The sequence below is a fragment of the Phalangium opilio genome, unplaced genomic scaffold, assembly GCF_054372755.1.
Source record: "Phalangium opilio isolate 3A_F unplaced genomic scaffold, DU_Popi_V2 ptg000009l_1, whole genome shotgun sequence".
Taxonomy (NCBI): Eukaryota; Metazoa; Arthropoda; class Arachnida; order Opiliones; family Phalangiidae; genus Phalangium; species Phalangium opilio.
In genome coordinates, this window is record NW_028324146.1 from 4,845,224 (window position 1) to 4,863,084 (window position 17,861).

The window sequence follows — 17,861 nt, forward strand, 5'->3', positions numbered from 1 at the left end:
TTATTTTCTGATTTAATAGTTTATTTATATTTGTAATAGCTATATTCAAAGATACACAAATGGATAAGATTGAAGCCATGTCGCCATTTCCGTAACACGGAAAGCCAATTGCCATTTCTTTCAATGTTATTTCCAGTTTTTGTTCCCGGAAGTTAAATTATGTGTTACGCTGGAGTTTCTACTCCTAGCATTACCTTTCTTGTTCTGTTTATACTCCCTGGGGGAACATCTTTTCCCTTTTGTAACGGGAGGGGAAAGAATCGTGGGGTAAAATTTAGGAACGCAAAAGCATCTGTGCACCGTGCCGTTTGCGTTTGTCCTCTCGGCTCGTGGAACTTGAAGTCGCTGTAGCTGCCTGCGAGGCCCGTTTATTTCTTGTGAAAAATGAGTTTGATAGTTGTTTCTTCAATGTAAACGTTGAGTTTGATACATTTTCACCAGTAATCGGTCACATTAACTACTTAAATAATCAGTGGAGTTGTTTGGGAAGATCAGATTTCGCAAATTAAAGTAACTTGACGATGCGGTTTAGGGAAGACTTGTCTATCTGTTTTAGCCTAATTTCCTTAACACTTGTGGTGGGCCTATTTCTGGGTCCCGGCCTTGCGTACGGATGGAAGCCGGACCAGGACGAAGATATTGATTTCGAATTTGAGGATATCTCCCAAGAAAAGGTTTTTCTACGCCTATTAACATTTTATTCTTTTCTTTTATCGCGTCGTACCCAGATGATAATAAATTTCTCACTATAATAAAAGACCCGCCTTAGTATATACAAACTTAAATCCCACGCTTCTGACTGACATCAGTATAGTTTTATATAGATATCATAAATATTCGCTCTAGATTTGAAGGAAAACCTTTGCACTTTATTAAATGATATCACTTAAATCTTAACATAGTATCAGAAGTATATAATACTTCTCTTCGAGAGAAGTGTACCACCACAAAGCTGGGTGAGTGTAACGTCACTCTTCCCAACATCGGAACACTTAGAGCAAGGTTACTAAACCGAATCACATACACAATAAATAGTTCCTTCATCATTACTCTATTAGCGTTTAAATATTTGGCAAGACGCATGCGCTTGTGCATTTTTGTCCCACGTCAAGACAATCAAGGTTTGTGGGATGATTGCTGGGGATTTAGTGCCAAACAACTATAGAATTCACCCTAGCACGGTGCGATGCCCATTTGTAGTTTGATGAGCGGGAAAGCAAACTAAAAGGGTACCTCGCCTGGGAAGAATGACGTTACGTAACTAAAGCATTAAGAGGATACAGAGTGTCATCCTTCTTCTATTATCCCCTTCTGATAGTATCCATATGGAAAATAGCGTTTTTTGAACGGGTTATCAGTATTAAGCGTTATAAAACGGCATTTTTCACGAGACTTTTCCTTAACAGAATGATAACCACATAGACGATAAATTGGACAAAAACATCGATAAGTGGAACAAGAGTGAGTATAATTGTGAAATTTACCCCGTTAAAGTCGATCTTCAACTGAAGATATTCAAGAGTTTGCGTTTGCGTTTGCGCTTCTTGCAGATGCATTCTGCAAGAATGTACACTGTCAACCTCATCAAACATGCGTTGTAAAATCGGAAAATCTGGCCGTTTGCGTTAGTAAGAAAAAACTCCGACTGGCTGGAACTGGGTAAGATTATCCTATCAAACAGACGCTAAATCACATTTCTTTAGCCAAGAAGATAATTTTGATTATTATTTATCAAGATACAAGACTGTTCAACAGACAAATTCTAAGCTCTCCACCAACCAAACACCGAAAACCTCGCGAGAATCCGAGGAAGACGATGATCCCCGCAATTGGCCAGATAGTTCAAGCTCTAGTTGTCAACCTTGCCCAGTTATAAAACCCGATTTTGTTTGCGCCTCCGATAACCAGACTTACTCATCGGAATGTCGCATGAATTATCATAATTGCGTACATAAGACCAGTTACGTCATTCTGTGCAAAGGATTCTGTCCTTGTAAAGGTAACTATAGTAATAGTTAAAATAGTTATGTAGGGAAGATCGGAAGATGATATAATTTGACCTATTTTTATGGTAGATCAAAAATCAGATGCGGATTATCAAAAGGAAGAAAAAATGAAGGAAAGATGGAACAGCTACATGAGCAAATTTCAGAACACTTTGAACAAAATGAAATGGGAGAAAACAACGGAATCCTCAATTACAACCTCATCTTCGGTAGACAAGAGTAATTCGAAATCCTACAAAGTTAATTTCAAGTAAGAATATTAGTAAATTGATTTTCGTATTAGGATTTAATACAACTCAGTTCGATACTCGAACTTAACGAGTACCCGGCGCGATACTGGAACTTAACGAGTACCCGGTTCGATACTCGAACTTAACGAGTACCCAGTTCGATACTCGAACTTAACGAGTACCCGGTTCGATACTCGGAACTTAACGAGTACTCGGGGCGATACTCGAACTTAACGAGTACCCGGTTCGATACTCGGAACTTAACGAGTACCCGGTTCGATACTCGGAACTTAACGAGTACCCGAGTCGATACTCGGAACTTAACGAGTACCCGAGTCGATACTCGGAACTTAACGAGTACCCGAGTCGATACTCGGAACTTAACGAGTACCCGAGTCGATACTCGGAACTTAACGAGTACCCGGGTTGATACTCGGAACTTAACGAGTACCCGGCTCGATACTCGAACTTAACGAGTACCCGGTTCGATACTCGAAATTAACGAGTACCCGGTTCGATACTCGAACTTAACGAGTACCCGGCTCGATACTCGAACTTAACGAGTTCACTCCCACCACTGCTGATAATAATAATAATGAGTTTTAAGAATATAGCGATGATATTCATTGTTATTATTCTTCAGAAATAAAACTACAAACAACGATAAAACAACTAGCGGAACTAAAAATCAACATAAGAAAAGTATTTAACTATAATTATATTATAATTATAGTATAAGCGCGTCTCTTAAAAATTAATGTCTTAGCTTGCACAAAAGAAGACTTAAAAATGATGGGAGACAGATTACTCGATTGGTTTTCGGTTGTTATGAGTGACCATCAGAAGCCACATTCCCGTAGACGAAATCCAAGTGCCAGTACGAAGATTTCTTTTTTCTCATCGTCTTAGTTTAAAAAATTAATCACAATTAGTTTTAATAACTGATTAAATTTTGCAGTCAAAGCCCCCGTCTGTAAACCCGAAGTGAAATGGATGTTCCAACATTTGGATAGCAACGGAGATACTAAACTCTCTCTTCGTGAGCTGTATGATTTGGAGCACGATGACAGGGAGCACTGTCTACAACCTTATTTGTCAGACTGTGATTCTAGTCGGGATCTCTTCCTCAGTATTAGAGAATGGTGCGCTTGTTTCGAGAAGTCTAGTAAGTATCACCGGCAGTCAGTTTCACTTGGCTGGGGGGGGACCCTCTTCAGGTATTTGAACAGGGTTCATACAAACCTGGACCTGGAAAACAGGGAAAACCTGGAAAAATTCAGGGAAATAAATAGTTAACAAAAACCTCAGGGAAATTTCGAATTTTTAGTGAAATTCAGGGAAATCAGGGAAATTTGCGTCAAACAGGGGCCGAGTAATTAAGCATTTTTAAAATGTTCGTGAACATTCCCTCCATAGGATTAACATTACACTATACTTTGGAGGCTCATAACTCTGGTTATATTAGAGATACGGGGATGTCCTTTGAGTATGTTATAGTCCTATTTGCCCCCCATCCAACCATACTAAAAACGTAGGGCTACGACAAACAGGGGCCGAGTAATTGAGGAAAATGTTCGTGAACATTCCCTCCATAGGATTAACATTACACTAAACTTTGGAGGCTCATAACTCTGGTTCTACTAGAGATACGGGGATGTCCTTTGAGTATGTTATAGTCCAATTTGCCCCCCATCCAACCATACTAAAAACGTAGGGCTACGACAAACAGGGGCCAAGTAATTAAGCAAAATGTTTGTGAACATTCCCTCCATAGGATTAACATTACACCCAACTTTGGAGGCTCATAACTCTGGTTATATTAGAGATACGGGGATGTCCTTTGAGTATGATATAGTCCTATTTGCCCCCCCACTCCTTCGTTAACATTTGCTCCATAGGATAGTCTCCATATAGGGGAAAAACCTGGAAAACTCAGGGAAGTATATGGGAATTAAAAAACCTGGAAATCTCAGGGAAATTTGTTTTCCAAATGTTGTATGAACCCTGTTGAATTGTCTTTTGTTCACAATTAGAGCGACCCTGCATAGCAGCCCAAGAAAGGTCACCAGAAGGAATGGCTGGAGCTTATGTTCCTCAGTGTGACGAAGATGGATATTATCAGGCACGACAGTGTCACAACAGCATAGGAATGTGCTGGTGTGTCGATAAACATGGAGTAGAATTTACTAATACTCGACGAAGAGGATATCCAGATTGTGGTAAGTAGACAAAGTTCTATTTTTTGGGAATCTAAGCCAATGGGCCTTCGGTAAACTACGTCACACGCTGAAGATGTTGAGGGTAGGCGATTACGAGTTCTGTTTTTTGGGAATCTAAGTCAATGGGCCTTCAGTAAACTACGTCTCATGCTGAAGATGTTGGGGTAGGGGGTTATGAGCGCCATCTGTGAGCGTAAATTGCAAATTTTTTTGAACTCCAATTTGAGATTGCTATACTGCTACAAAACTTAAGCTTTGTAGAGGCTACTATTAGCTCTGTCCGTGTACTTAAGTTCTAATTAATTAGAAAGGTAAATTTGGTATCTAGAAGTTTGGGCACCTTGCAAGCTTGGATTGAAAATCGAAGCCCAAAAGCCATAAGGCCCGTCTCTAGGACATAGGGAACTAATAAATATTAGTGCAATTGGTTGAAACGCGCGGACATTATTCCACAAAGAAGGTTTTTTTTTTACATTTCTGGCCGCCATTTTTCAAGTTGGCGGCCAATTGGAAATATCTTTCTTTTGCACGTTGCTACTACTTAAGAGTAACATCCCTGCAAAATTTCAAACTTCTAGGTTAAGCGGTTTGGGGTGGGCATTGATTATCAGTCAGTCCGTCTGTCCGGACTTTGACTTATATAGTTATAACTATATAAATCCAAGTAGGGCTCGGGGTTTTTTGATCGTTTTTTTCGAAAAATACGGTTAACTACAAATAATTGAAAACTATTCAGAAGTTTATTCATTTAAACAAAACAACATTTTTAGATGATATTTTTTTAGATTGAATAATCTTAGTAAGATTTTATTCGACAAATGTATTCAATCGGCAAAATTTTCGGAAAAACAATTATTCAGAAAAAAGGGTCGCACTCTTTGTTGGGTTAAATTAAAACTGTCTTCTATTGTAAAATTCACTTGCTTTGAAGTCTAACTTTTAGCGAAATATTTGGAACTTAAGCTTTGTAAAAAATATCGAAATAATTGTTTTTACTATAAATTCATCTGTAATATTGCCACTATAATTTTTTGGTAGAATTTAACATGTATACGTCTTACTCCGTACCGGTTATTTATGATCAGATCGCCTAACTCAGTTATTATTACAATCCTTTCGATAAAACACAATTCCAAAAAGCCATAGTTATTACGTTAGTGGACTATACTGTATAGCATAATATTTTCCTCATAAGAGTCCAAACACCTAAGAGTATATACAGGGTGTTTCTGGAAAGTCTGGCACAAATTAACAGGCATGTTCCTTGGGTCAAAAGGAGTCCGAAAGGTCCTATGACATTTTGGGGTAAAGCGCTCCGTTGCGACGTTATGGGCTCTCAAAAGTAGGCCGAAAAACAAGGAGATCTTGCAGAATTATAGCACTAGTATTGTGGTTTTGACCCAATTGTTTTCGATTATTGAACATAAGGCAATGATCGAAATAAGTTTAAACCTAATGGATGACCGTGAACGTGTTAAACGGCCAAAAACGTTAACCCCTTTGTTTTTTTATGATTGAAATTAAAGGTAAGGAAAGTAGCTCAGATATCGTTTACTTGTTTGTTCAGATGTACTAGTAACTGACCAGTCTTTTATTCTTTATTTCAATTAGACACATTACTTTTACAATAATTCAAATGAACCCCTTAAATTTTACAATAAATCGAATCGATTCCATTAATTTTACAATAATTTGAATCGAACCCATTACATTTACAATAATTTGAATCGAACCCATTACATTTACAATAATTTGAATCGAACCCATTACATTTACAATAATTCGAATCGAACCCCATTACTTTTACAATAATTCGAATGAAACCCAATTACATTGTTCTACAAAAATTGTTCAAAATGGGCACCATCAACGTTTAAGCAAACTTGCGCGCGTCGTTTGAAAGATTCACGAACACGTTCGAAGATTCCTGGCGTGTTACGGATGCTATCACATCCATCAATTATCCTTTGTCGTAAGTCTTCGACATCGCGAACTTCACTTCGGTATACCAAGTCCTTGAGATGGCCCCAAAGAAAAAAATCGCATGGGTTGAGATCGGGAGATCCTGCTGGCCACGCAACAGTTCCGCCTCGACGTATCCACCTCCGTTAAAAACAAATTATGCTGTGTTGGTCTAAACATTAGGGTAGTTTTCAACGTCAGAAGTTGTAGGTTTTTTACAGACGGCTTAAATGTGTGTACCTTAACTTGCTTCATGGCGTGCGTGCACATTTGGAAGCTTATCTGGAACTAATCATGGTCTACTTCACGAATGAAAAGTACTCAGATATCCATCTTATGTATGGACTGGCTCGGGGAAATGCTGTGGAAGCTCGGCGCTTGTACCAGGAGCACTTTCCTCAACGACAAGTTCCCAATCGACAAACATTTACGGCAGTCGACAGACGCTTGAGAGAAACCGGGAAACTTCAACCGTCGGGACCTGAACCTCGTGCGGGGATTGTTCCCGAGGATGTAGAGAACACCGTTTTGACAATTTTCGAAGATGATCCAACAACCAGTACCAGGAACGTCGGGCGGCAATTGTGCGTTAACCATGTACTCGTCTGGAAAATCCTTCGAGGACATCAGTTCCACCCATACCATTTGCAAAAGGTACAAGCTTTAAATGAAGCTGATTATCCGAGACGGGTCGATGTCTGCCAGTGGTTTGTGGCACGGGTAAATGACTTAGACTTTCCGCGTACTTTGCTAGTTTCCAACGAGGCCAATTTATGCAACAAATAATGTGGTTCATGCAAGATGGCGCACCGCCCCATTTTAGTCTTCAAGTTAGAGCATATCTTGATTTCGCGTTTCACCGGAGGTGGATAGGTCGAGGCGGAACTGTTGCGTGGCCAGCAAGATCTCCCGATCTCAACCCATGCAATTTTTTTCTTTGGGGCCATCTCAAGGACTTGGTATACCGAAGTGAAGTTCGCGATGTCGAAGACTTACGACAAAGGATAATTGTTGGATGTGATAGCATCCGTAACACGCCAGGAATCTTCGAACGTGTTCGTGAATCTTTCAAACGACGCGCGCAAGTTTGCTTAAACGCTGATGGTGCCCATTTTGAACAGCTTTTGTAGAACAATGTAATTGGGTTTCATTCGAATTATTGTAAAAGTAATGTGGTTCGATTCAAATTATTGTAAAATTTAAGGGGTTCATTCGAATTATTGTAAAAGTAATGGGGTTCGATTCGAATTATTGTAAAATTGAAGGGGTTCATTCGAATTATTGTAAAAGTAATGGGGTTCGATTCGAATTATTGTAAATGTAATGGGTTCGATTCAAATTATTGTAAAATTAATGGAATCGATTCGATTTATTGTAAAATTTAAGAGGTTCCCTTACAAAAATCTTCTTAAGAGTTCTAAAGGAATTTCTTTGGAACCCTACGGAGTCCTTGGGATCATTTTCTAAAGGAACTATTTCCAAAGACTTCCTTGGAATTTCCTAAAGAATTCTTGAGATAAATTTCCAAAGAATGTCTTGGGATTATTTTCTAAAGAAATTCTTTAGGTATTCTAGAGATAAATTTCCAAAGAATGTCTTGGGATTATTTTCTAAAGAAATTCTTTAGGTATTCTAGAGATAAATTTCCAAAGAATGTCTTGGGATTATTTTCTAAAGAAATTCTTTAGGTATTCTAGAGATAAATTTCCAAAGAATGTCTTGGGATTAATTTCTAAAGAAATTCGTTAGGAATTATTGAGATAAATGTCCAATGAAGCTCTTGGGTTGGTTTTCCAAAGAAGATCTAGGGTTTAACTTCCAACGAAATTCGTTTGGAATTCAAGAGATTAATTTCCAAAGAAGGTTTATTTTCCAACGAAATTAGTTAAGAATTTTAGAGATGAATTTCAAAGGGCCAGATATATTGCAATTATGCTTTACATATAATTATCTCAAAATATTTTTACCCAAATAGTTTTCCTAGATAGACATTAACTTGATGGTTAAAAAAATTAAAAACGTTTCACGAAGGCTTGTCCCGTAGCTAAGGCTAGGCAAGCGCTGAAATGGAATGTTATATTTACCTATTTTTTTATTATTTTTTTTTGCCTTCAATAATCCGTGAGGTGTTTATGTAAAGGATAAAATAGGTTAAAAGTAAAATAAGAGTAATTAAAATAGTTATGTTTAGATTTACAGGGAATCTAAGCTGTCAGTCGGAATTTTTGCTTAATTCTCTTATGGCATGTTTTATCTTTATTTCGAGCGTAATTAGAGTCCAAAATAAATATTTTTTTAAAAAAACATTGTAGATGAAATTAGGTTAAACGCGTTTCTGATACTCGAAAAACTCTCAGTGAATATACATTATTAAATTTAACAACGACGTCTGTATCTACTGCTTGGCCGTTAAAGCCTCCAAAACCCACTTAGTACCCCATACAATTGCACAAGGTTTAAAACTTTCTGCCGTTTACGGATGTTTTTAAGTCGTTTAAATGTCTGACTTTTAAAGCAATTTCACTCTGCATGCGAGGTATAGTTCAGCATATAAGAACTACACTTCCTGTATTGGGATATGGTTCTGCATGTAAGAACTATCCTCGTTTCAAGTGGCTAAATTAATTTACCCACTTATCTTTATATTTCCCACGAAAATTCCAAAGATATTTCCCAAGAAACTTCCGTAGACATTTCCCAAGAACATTCCAAAGATATTACCCAAGAACATTATTCCAAAGATATTTCCCAAGAACATTATTCCAAAGATATTTCCCAAGAACATTATTCCAAAGATATTTCCCAAGAACATTATTCCAAAGATATTTCCCAAGAAAATTCCAAAGATATTTCCCAAGAAAATTCCAAAGATATTTCCCAAGAAAATTCCAAAGATATTTCCCAGGAAAATTCCAAAGATATTTCCAAAGTAATTTCCAAAGAAAAAGAGGCCAATATTCCCCAATTTCCTAAAGAACGCCTTAAGGATTTCCAAAGCAATTTCCCAAGGAATTTTCTTAAGAGTTCTTAAGAAGATTTTTGTAAGGGTTCATTCGAATTATTGTAAAATTTAAGGGGTTCATTCGAATTATTGTAAAATTTAAGGGGGTCTTTCGAATTATTGTAAAAGTAATGTGTCTAATTGAAATAAAGAATAAAAGACTGGTCAGTTACCAGTACATCTGAACAAACAAGTAACCGATATCTGAGCTACTTTCCTTACCTTTAATTACAATCATTAATAAAAACAATGGGATTAACGCTTTTGGCCGTTTAACACGTTCACGGTCTTCCAATAGGTTTGAACTTATTTCGATCATTGCCTTATGCTCAATGATCGAAAACAATTGGGTCAAAACCACAATACTAGTGCTATAGTTCTGCAAAATCTCCTTGTTTTTCGGCCTACTTTTGAGAGCCCATAACTTCGCAACGGAGCGCTTTACCCCAAAACGTCATAGGACCTTTCGGACTCCTTTTGACCCAAGGAACATGCCTGTAAATTTGTGCCAGACTTTCCAGAAACACCCTGTATATATATATTTTCGCCTTAGGCATGTCGCGATACCACCTTAAACTAGTAGCAAAATTACACAGGTTTTAATGGGCAAACTGCATTAAGTGTGTATGAACTTAACGTCCTTGATTTCCGGGCTTGAAATCTACTTTTGCTTTGTGGAATATAAAAGGGTTAAGGTAAACAGGGGAAGTGAAATAATATTTGAGGATTACCTAGACATGCAATCATTTCTCATTATTGAAAAGCAATTGCAGAAGTTAAAACAAAACACAGACAGACACGTGAGGTACAAAGCCCACTCGTCCCTACCGGCTACTATATTTCAGAGAGTCATCTTTTGATCATGTACTTCAAAAAGTCTTCTCTATTCCGTTTTTAGCCATATCGTAGTATACGATAGGCTATTAGTTTGACCCGAGCCGTCGTCCGAAGTAGTAGTAGTAGTGGCCGGGGTTGTCGCTTCGTTGTCGTCAGATTTTAGCTTAAAAGGAACTTTATATTACCACAACCCACCCATAGGGGTTACTGGGCTCGGTTAGAGATTTAATTTTAATTAAACTTTTTTCAGGTCAGACCCGGGACTCGAACCTGGGTCGCTGGCGTAGTAGACAGACATTCTACCACTGAACCATAGAGACTTGATATGAATCTCGAGTTTTTTATCATTTATTTTTATCTCTAAAATATTGGGGTAATGAGGGGTGGGGGTGCCTCCTTATCTGTGGGGTCGGATACTTTTGAATTTTTATCTGTGGGGTCAGATACTTATGAATTTGTATGTTTGGGGTTTTTATATTTATTTTCTTTTTATTTATGTGCTAATTAAATAGATAACGATTTTCCCCGTTTCTTACCGCGCTCCTCATGTGTTTCGTTCTCGTTCGGTAGCTATCGTCATCTATGTTATGTTTGACTGGAACGTTTTGGCGGTTAATTCAAGTGTGGGTTTAGATAGAGCTAACATAGTGTTAAATGAGCGTTATGCGTTTGATCATTTTAGCATTGCTAAAGGTAATTCGAGGGGATAATCACTAAAATGCGTAATCACTATAACTAAACTTTCTCTTTCAAAAGTTTCTGGGCATAAGTTCTTGTTAGAAATTTATAAAATGCGATCAGTGTGCATCGGCATAAGTCTATGTTCTGTTCTTCGATTCGCCGGAATATTAGAATTACAGCATAAGTAAATTTATACGGTTATAATTTTATCACTGTTTAGAGTAGGGAATCGAGGGACTATTAACTCTGATTTTATGCACGGTAAATCATTTAAGCATTGAAAAAGATAGCGCTATACACTCATTAGGGTAGGGTATAGAGGGGGTATTCACTCGTACGATATGGCTACTATTACGAGCCCTTGGGCCGTCTTGTTATTAACTAAAGATGTCAAAGGTCACCCTATATTAACTACGGAAAGAGTTTCACAATACAGAGGAGTAAAGTCTTAATTTCTCGCTTTACATAAACTATGATCAAGAAGGAATTTACTATAAGAAGGCCTAAAAAAGCGTACGGTGCGCGCGTGATAGTCGACAGTCCCCCCTCGTGGGTGGGGGGAGGCTGGAAACGGAGGCGGGACTTAATATTTTATCTTACTCTATGTTTTACACCATCTATGATCTATCTCTTTTACCTTTCCGTTAAGCCTTGGTTTGGTTTTTGGAACTGACGAAATCATAAGTATAGTACACTTGATTCGATTTAGAAACAATTATAGAACGAACGATTTTCACGTAGAGACACCAGGAATGTATGGAGGGGCTGGAATGGCTAAGGGGGCTCTCGTTGTACCCTTGATGGTGGAAACATAAGGCGAGTCCTTTTTTTTAGAAGTGTAGCTCCTCCCCCTACGTCTGTTTAGCTTTCTACCGAAGGCGAAAAATGTCATGACTCCGTTAAAAAAGGCATGGCAGAAATGACCTTTTAGACTTTTTTAAAGTTAAATGTTCGCGTTCATATTCGATTCTCTCAGCCTAGGCAGAGGACCTAGGGTAGAGGGATTAGAATTATGGCAAACAAGTTTTTTTGGCAGCCAATGAATGAATGAAAATAATTTAAGTGGTAAATACGATTTTTACGTCAGGCTATGACGTCACTAGCGTAAATTAAGCCACGCCAGTTGTTTCCAAGATCATTTCACGCCGATTAGGATTTGACCTTAGCCATTCCAACCCCTCCATACATTCCTGGAGACACGTATTCAAAATCTACTAAGTTAGGTTCAAAACCTTTAACTAACTTGTTAATGGCAATTAAAAACCATTCCCTAACCGTTTCAGCACCGCTGGCAGCCTCCATTTTCTGTTTGCTTTCTTCGAGGTTTTTTTTCTCTATTCGGAATACGTCAATCGCGTCTGTATGACCTATACCCACGGGATCCAATGGGAAAGCGCAGAGCAATGACGGACAAGAAAGGGGTGGGACTTACTTGTCCGCTAACACCGGCGTAAGAGTAGAAGCGTAAAATCTATTGACTTAGGCATTCTTATAGTAAATAAATTCTTGCTATGATATGTGTCCATTCTATCGACTTTAAACCCAATCTTCGTTGCTTTTAATTTTCTCATGTTACCACGCTTTGTGTTACACTTCTCTCGAAGAGAAATATTTTATACTTCTGATAATATACAATCACAATGTTTTTATTGATAGTTCATACTATTATCAGGTTTTTTAATACAATTATTTGTCAATGATTTGAACTTTGCGTTTCTTTTTTGTTAACATGGAGCTAAAACAATTTAAAAAAGATCAAAGCTTATCGTAGAAAATAATAGTGGCGGTTACTCGTCCAAAATCCAAATACTAATTGAAATTGAAACCAAAACCACGTTTGTATCAAGAAACGTATGGATCATATTTTTTTATTGGAAATCGTATGAAACGTATCGCAAAAAAACTTTTTTCAGTAAAATTCTTCTGATTATGTTGAAAATTTTAGTTTTTCGGAAAAAGTACTTACGATTAATAATTGCATCAATCTACGTTTTTCTAAAAAAATCGAGACGGAATACTTTTATATAATCTTCGTTTTACAAAATTTGGTATGTCAATATGTTTGAATAATAGTTAACCGATCCCCGAGCCCTAAATCCAAGTCCTGACTGACTGACAGACTGACTGATAATCAACGCCCAGCCCAAACCGCTTGCCCTAGAAGGCTCAAAATTTGCAGGAACGTTACTCATAAGTAGTAGGCGCGTACTAAGAAAGATTTTTCCAATCCGCCGCCATCTTAAAAAATGGCGCCCAGAAATGTAAAATATCTTCTCTATGCAACAAAGTTTCAAATAATTTCACAAATATTTAGTACACTGGTTTCCGTTAACCTATAGACAGGCTGAATGGTCTTTTGGGTTCGATTTGTTGCCATCTTTTTAAATGGCGGCCAGAAATTTAAAAACCCTTCTTTAAAGTAAAAAAAAAAAATGTCATGACGGGCTGACGGGCAAAGCCGAGTCTTATCAGTAAAATCTACCCATTCTTTATAACATTTTGATGGAAGTTCTTATTACATGTACGCGACGCCGCGGGTAACAGATAGTTATAAATTTAAGAAATATGGTTGGTTGTTAGCAAAATTTAACCTAAGGGAGTTCTTATTGGCTATCAGCTTCCCTGTTGAAGCGTGGACATCACAAATCACAGAGTGAAGATGACGAAGATGATTCTGAGGAAGATTCTTACGAAGACCAAGAAGGCTCCGCGGATAAGCCTCTAGATTTTTAAGCCATTTTACTAAAAGAAAAATAAAAAGTTGCCTCCTGCCCCCCCTTTTTTCGCTCTTCGAGGAATCTCTATCGTTAGTGTGCCATTGTAAAGTAGAGCTAGGAATAGAGGTATTTTATCTTCTGTACTAGTTACGAAACGATTACGAAACTTTGAAAACAAAACATACAAGAAAATATACAAAAAATAATTATTATCGTCAAGTTTGTCGTAGAAGAGAATAATTATATAATATTTAAACAAAAACTAATAATAGTGTGTTTTAAAGGGTTTTTATCCAAGACTAAGTTGTAGTTGTAAATAATTTTAATTTTAATTATTTTTCGGTCGAAATATTTTAGTTTGCTACTTCTTTAAAGGGAGGGTGAAGTAGAAAATCAAGTGATTTTTTTATCGATTCTTCTACTAATTATAAGACCAGTCTGCATAGTGAAACATTCAGGAAATACCAACTCCGAATGATTTTAAAATTCAAATTAGGTTCAGATTTTATGGATAATTTTAAATAAGCCCCCTCCGACCAATCGCGTAACGTCCTGCCTTTTTATTAATAAAATTCTCATGGCACGCTTACTCTGTGTCGAATGAAATTTATCACGAGATTTGATAAAATTTGCGCGCGATGTGACAATCGTGGCGCGAGACATGGAGCATGCGTGCCACGGGAATTTTGTTAATAAAAAGGCAGGGCGTTACGCGATTGGTCGGAGGACCTTCTTTAAAATTATCCTTAAAATCTGAACCTAATTTGAATTTTAAAATCATTCGGAATCTGTATTTCCTGAATGTTTCACTCAATGCAGAATGGTCTTATAATTAGTAGAAGAATCGATTAAAAAAACTCACTTGATTTTCCACTTCACCCTCCCTTTAATTGTCTTAGTTTATTATAACCTTGTTTAATCTGACAACATTTTTTTTTTTTAAAAAGCTTTCAGTATTGTTTCGTGTCATCTGTCAGTCGTAAACCTTGTTTTAATTTTAATATATAGAAGTGGCATCCTAAAATGTTTAATTAATTTTAATTATTATAATTATTTTGTCTTTTTATTACTATTATTATTATTTTTTTTAATTTTAATTGCGTTATTTATATATTGCAATTAATCATGTTGAGTGAACAGCAAAATCCACAGGTCTTCCATTCTGTTTGGTGTATATAGTTTTATATTATTAATTATTATTGTATTACTTAGATATGTGTTCTGTTTTATTGTTTTTTTGTTTTTTTTTTTTTTGCATTATTTTTGGTTTTTGTTTATTTTAAATAATTATATTATATTATTTTTTTAATTAATGTTATGGTAGAATTAATTTATTCTTCTCTCCAAGAATAAATTAATTAAGTTTTTAATATATTAATTTAATTAACCTTTTGATTTTGTGTGGTCCAAACATGGTTGGTTGATTCAAATGATTTATTTTATTTTGAATGTCTTTTTATTTTATAATAAAAAATAATATTATTGAAACATTAATTATAATTATTATTATATAATTTATTAATTTTGGTATTTTTTTCAGAAGGATTTAATTAAGAGTATTTTCTATTGGCTCTCCTCTCCAATGGTAATCCCAATTCCCAAGTTTTGGGTGTCCATTAGCTGATAGAAAGTATTCTTATGTAACATTCCACGCTTCTAATTAGCGCAGTCTTAATTTTCTTTTATGCAATTGAATTAACATATTTAGTTAGTTTTTAATGAAAATTCTCTGGTTTTTCATTTGGGGCATTCCACTACCTTCGAATACGTCTAAAACTTATCCAATTAAGTTAATCTTAAATTGGATACATACATTAGTCAACGGAAATAAATTTAACATTAGTGCTTTATCCCCACATTATCATAAGCCTATTTAAATTTCCAAACCAATTATTGGTAGCCATTTTTCTTCCAATCAATGGAAAACGCAATCACCATCGACATTTCCTAATTATCTAATGCCTTTTATTTTTAATTAGTGCACTAAATCACTACTAACGAGATATACAAGGCCCATGCACGCTCATTTCGAAGGGGGGTCCCTCACCCATATATATTTCACTTGTGTGGTTGATAGATGGCGCTTCTTAGTCTCTTTAATACACTTACTAATTAGGCTTAATTCACATGAAATCGCGCCGTGCGCTCCCTCGCTTGAGGCTCGAAACTTAGAGCAGACATCAGACGTGAGGTTTACTAGGCCTAATTGTTTTAGACTTAAACGCGCCTCTTGCGGAGAATCGTGGCGATTTAAAAGGTCCTGAAAAAAATAAAATAAATTGGCGCCCGCATGGGCCTTCTATATCTCGTTGGTAATCCACCTTATTCCCTTTCGCCGGAAGTTAGGCTTAGCTGGGGATTCATGGGGGTGAGTAAAGGGAAGAAATTGGTCTGTCGTCCGCTACAGTACATATTATTGGCTTTTGTAGCAGACGACAGACTAATCTCTTCCCGTTACTCACCCCCATGAATCCCGAGCTAAGCCTAACTTCCGGGGAAAGGGAATAAGGTGGATTGGCAATCCGTAATAGTATAATTCCATAAGGCTATAGAACTGCCCCAGATTGTTAATTAATTTGGCAGTCTTGCTATTGCAGTTGTAGTTAATGCCCTTATTCAATGAAAAATTAAAATTTTCCACATAATTTGTCCATAATTATGTGATACATTCGTATCAAACATAATTATTTTATAAAAAGACATTCAAAATATTCTTTGAATTTTAATTTTGTTTCGTTAAGCCTTGCGTAAATTTAACTATTTTTAATTTCATACCCTTTTAACTATAACCACATATTATTGGGTTTTAAATATAGATTAATTAATAATTTTTCCAAAAAGAAAATTTGAAAAAATTAAAAAAGAAAAGAAAAGAAAAAAAAACTAAAATATATTAATTACGTCATAAATGTGCCATCTCTTTTTATTTATGTTGTTGTGATTTTTTCAGATTTGTACATTTTCTCACTGATAATGTTGAGTCGTGTGTTTTTCCACTAATTAAAAGACAAAATAAAAATCCATATGGTCGGCCCACAAATTGTTTAGGCCCAAAAAAAAATAAATAATAACAGAAAAACAAAATTTCCAAAAATATAACATTGCAATTTTCCGAATTTTTTAGTGTGGGCATTTTTCTATGTCCGCGGCTAAAAACCTTTCGATGAAACCGTAGTTCTTATATACTTATATATATAGTGGATGAAGAAGATGGGCTGATATTTCGTAATAACTAAAATGAAAAAAAAAAAAAATTAATTAAGGAAACAAAAAACCATATCAAATAAATACAAAACCATTTGGTGACTGTTTAAAAATAATTAGGAGTAACTGGGTAGTTCGTTGGATTGTTTGTTAATTAGTCTTAAATGTAGATGTATATTGGTTTTTTTTTAATAATGTTTATTTTTATTTTTGAAAAATATGTAAATTATCTTTAGTTTGTAGAGAATTTATTTTCAAGGTGTAAAGAATATTGATTTTTTTTTTAAATTTTGTATTCTGTAAAACGATATATATTTTTTTTTTCAAGTTAATTATGATATGTTTATGGTTGCACATATAGTTGAATAAAGTGATTTATCTTAATCTTGTCTTTTTTTTTTGAAATCACTGCATATGCATAAATATAAAACGATGTGAAATAACACAAACAAGTAATGTATGGTTCGGGTTTATTCACTTAATATTTTATAGCTATTTTTAAGGCATAAATGTAAAACTAGACGACTGGTTTACTTTCCAAGTTACTTTCACCACTTTTAGATTTAAAAACCTCAAAACTTCTATCAATGAGTTGCACCAGAAGTAAGATGAGACTAGAAGTACTGAGCTAACCAAATTCTTCACTTGGCGAAAGTGAATATTCTTGATAACACACGAACGGTTGGCCCTCTAGTGGCGGTTTCTGAGTTTTCCCTCCAGAACGTGAGACGCTCGTGGTGGTACACGGCCGAACTAGATTCAAGCGCCCGCGTCCGTGTTCCGCGGCTTTAGGTTGAGGGGAAGGGGATAGGAAATGTTTTTGGAACTCGAGCAATTTTTTTCTCTCTAGTGTAGGCGCGATGGAAGCGGCATAAAATCCTCAAATTTGTTCACTAGTGCCAGGATCTATTACCAATGCTAGAGCTCTTTACTTCTAGTCTCATCCTACTTCTGGTTGCACTAGTTTTTGTTTTCACTAAATGGGTGGCAGAATGCGGTTTCAA

General features: G+C 36.1%; 1 protein-coding gene across 1 annotated transcript; it reads left to right on the forward strand.

The window, feature by feature from the left end:
- The first annotated feature begins 295 nt into the window (after nucleotides 1-295).
- Nucleotides 296-14,008, forward strand: Cow (Proteoglycan Cow). Its single transcript, XM_089848368.1, has 10 exons — nucleotides 296-674; nucleotides 1,407-1,461; nucleotides 1,551-1,659; nucleotides 1,737-1,999; nucleotides 2,076-2,256; nucleotides 2,880-2,938; nucleotides 3,003-3,113; nucleotides 3,195-3,401; nucleotides 4,270-4,455; nucleotides 13,554-14,008. The coding sequence occupies exons 1-10, from the start codon at nucleotides 522-524 to the stop codon at nucleotides 13,667-13,669; spliced, it is 1,440 nt and encodes a 479-aa protein (XP_089704494.1). The 5' UTR covers nucleotides 296-521; the 3' UTR covers nucleotides 13,670-14,008.
- Nucleotides 14,009-17,861: the final 3,853 nt, after the last annotated feature.

Bases quoted from the DNA above. Each gene is read 5' to 3' on its own strand.
- Cow (XM_089848368.1), top strand. From the start codon at position 522: ATGCGGTTTAGGGAAGACTTGTCTATCTGTTTTAGCCTAATTTCCTTA. The intron at 675-1,406 runs GTTTTTCTACGC...TTTCCTTAACAG, and splicing joins AGGATATCTCCCAAGAAAAG to AATGATAACCACATAGACGA. The intron at 2,257-2,879 runs GTAAGAATATTA...ATTATTCTTCAG, and splicing joins TCCTACAAAGTTAATTTCAA to AAATAAAACTACAAACAACG.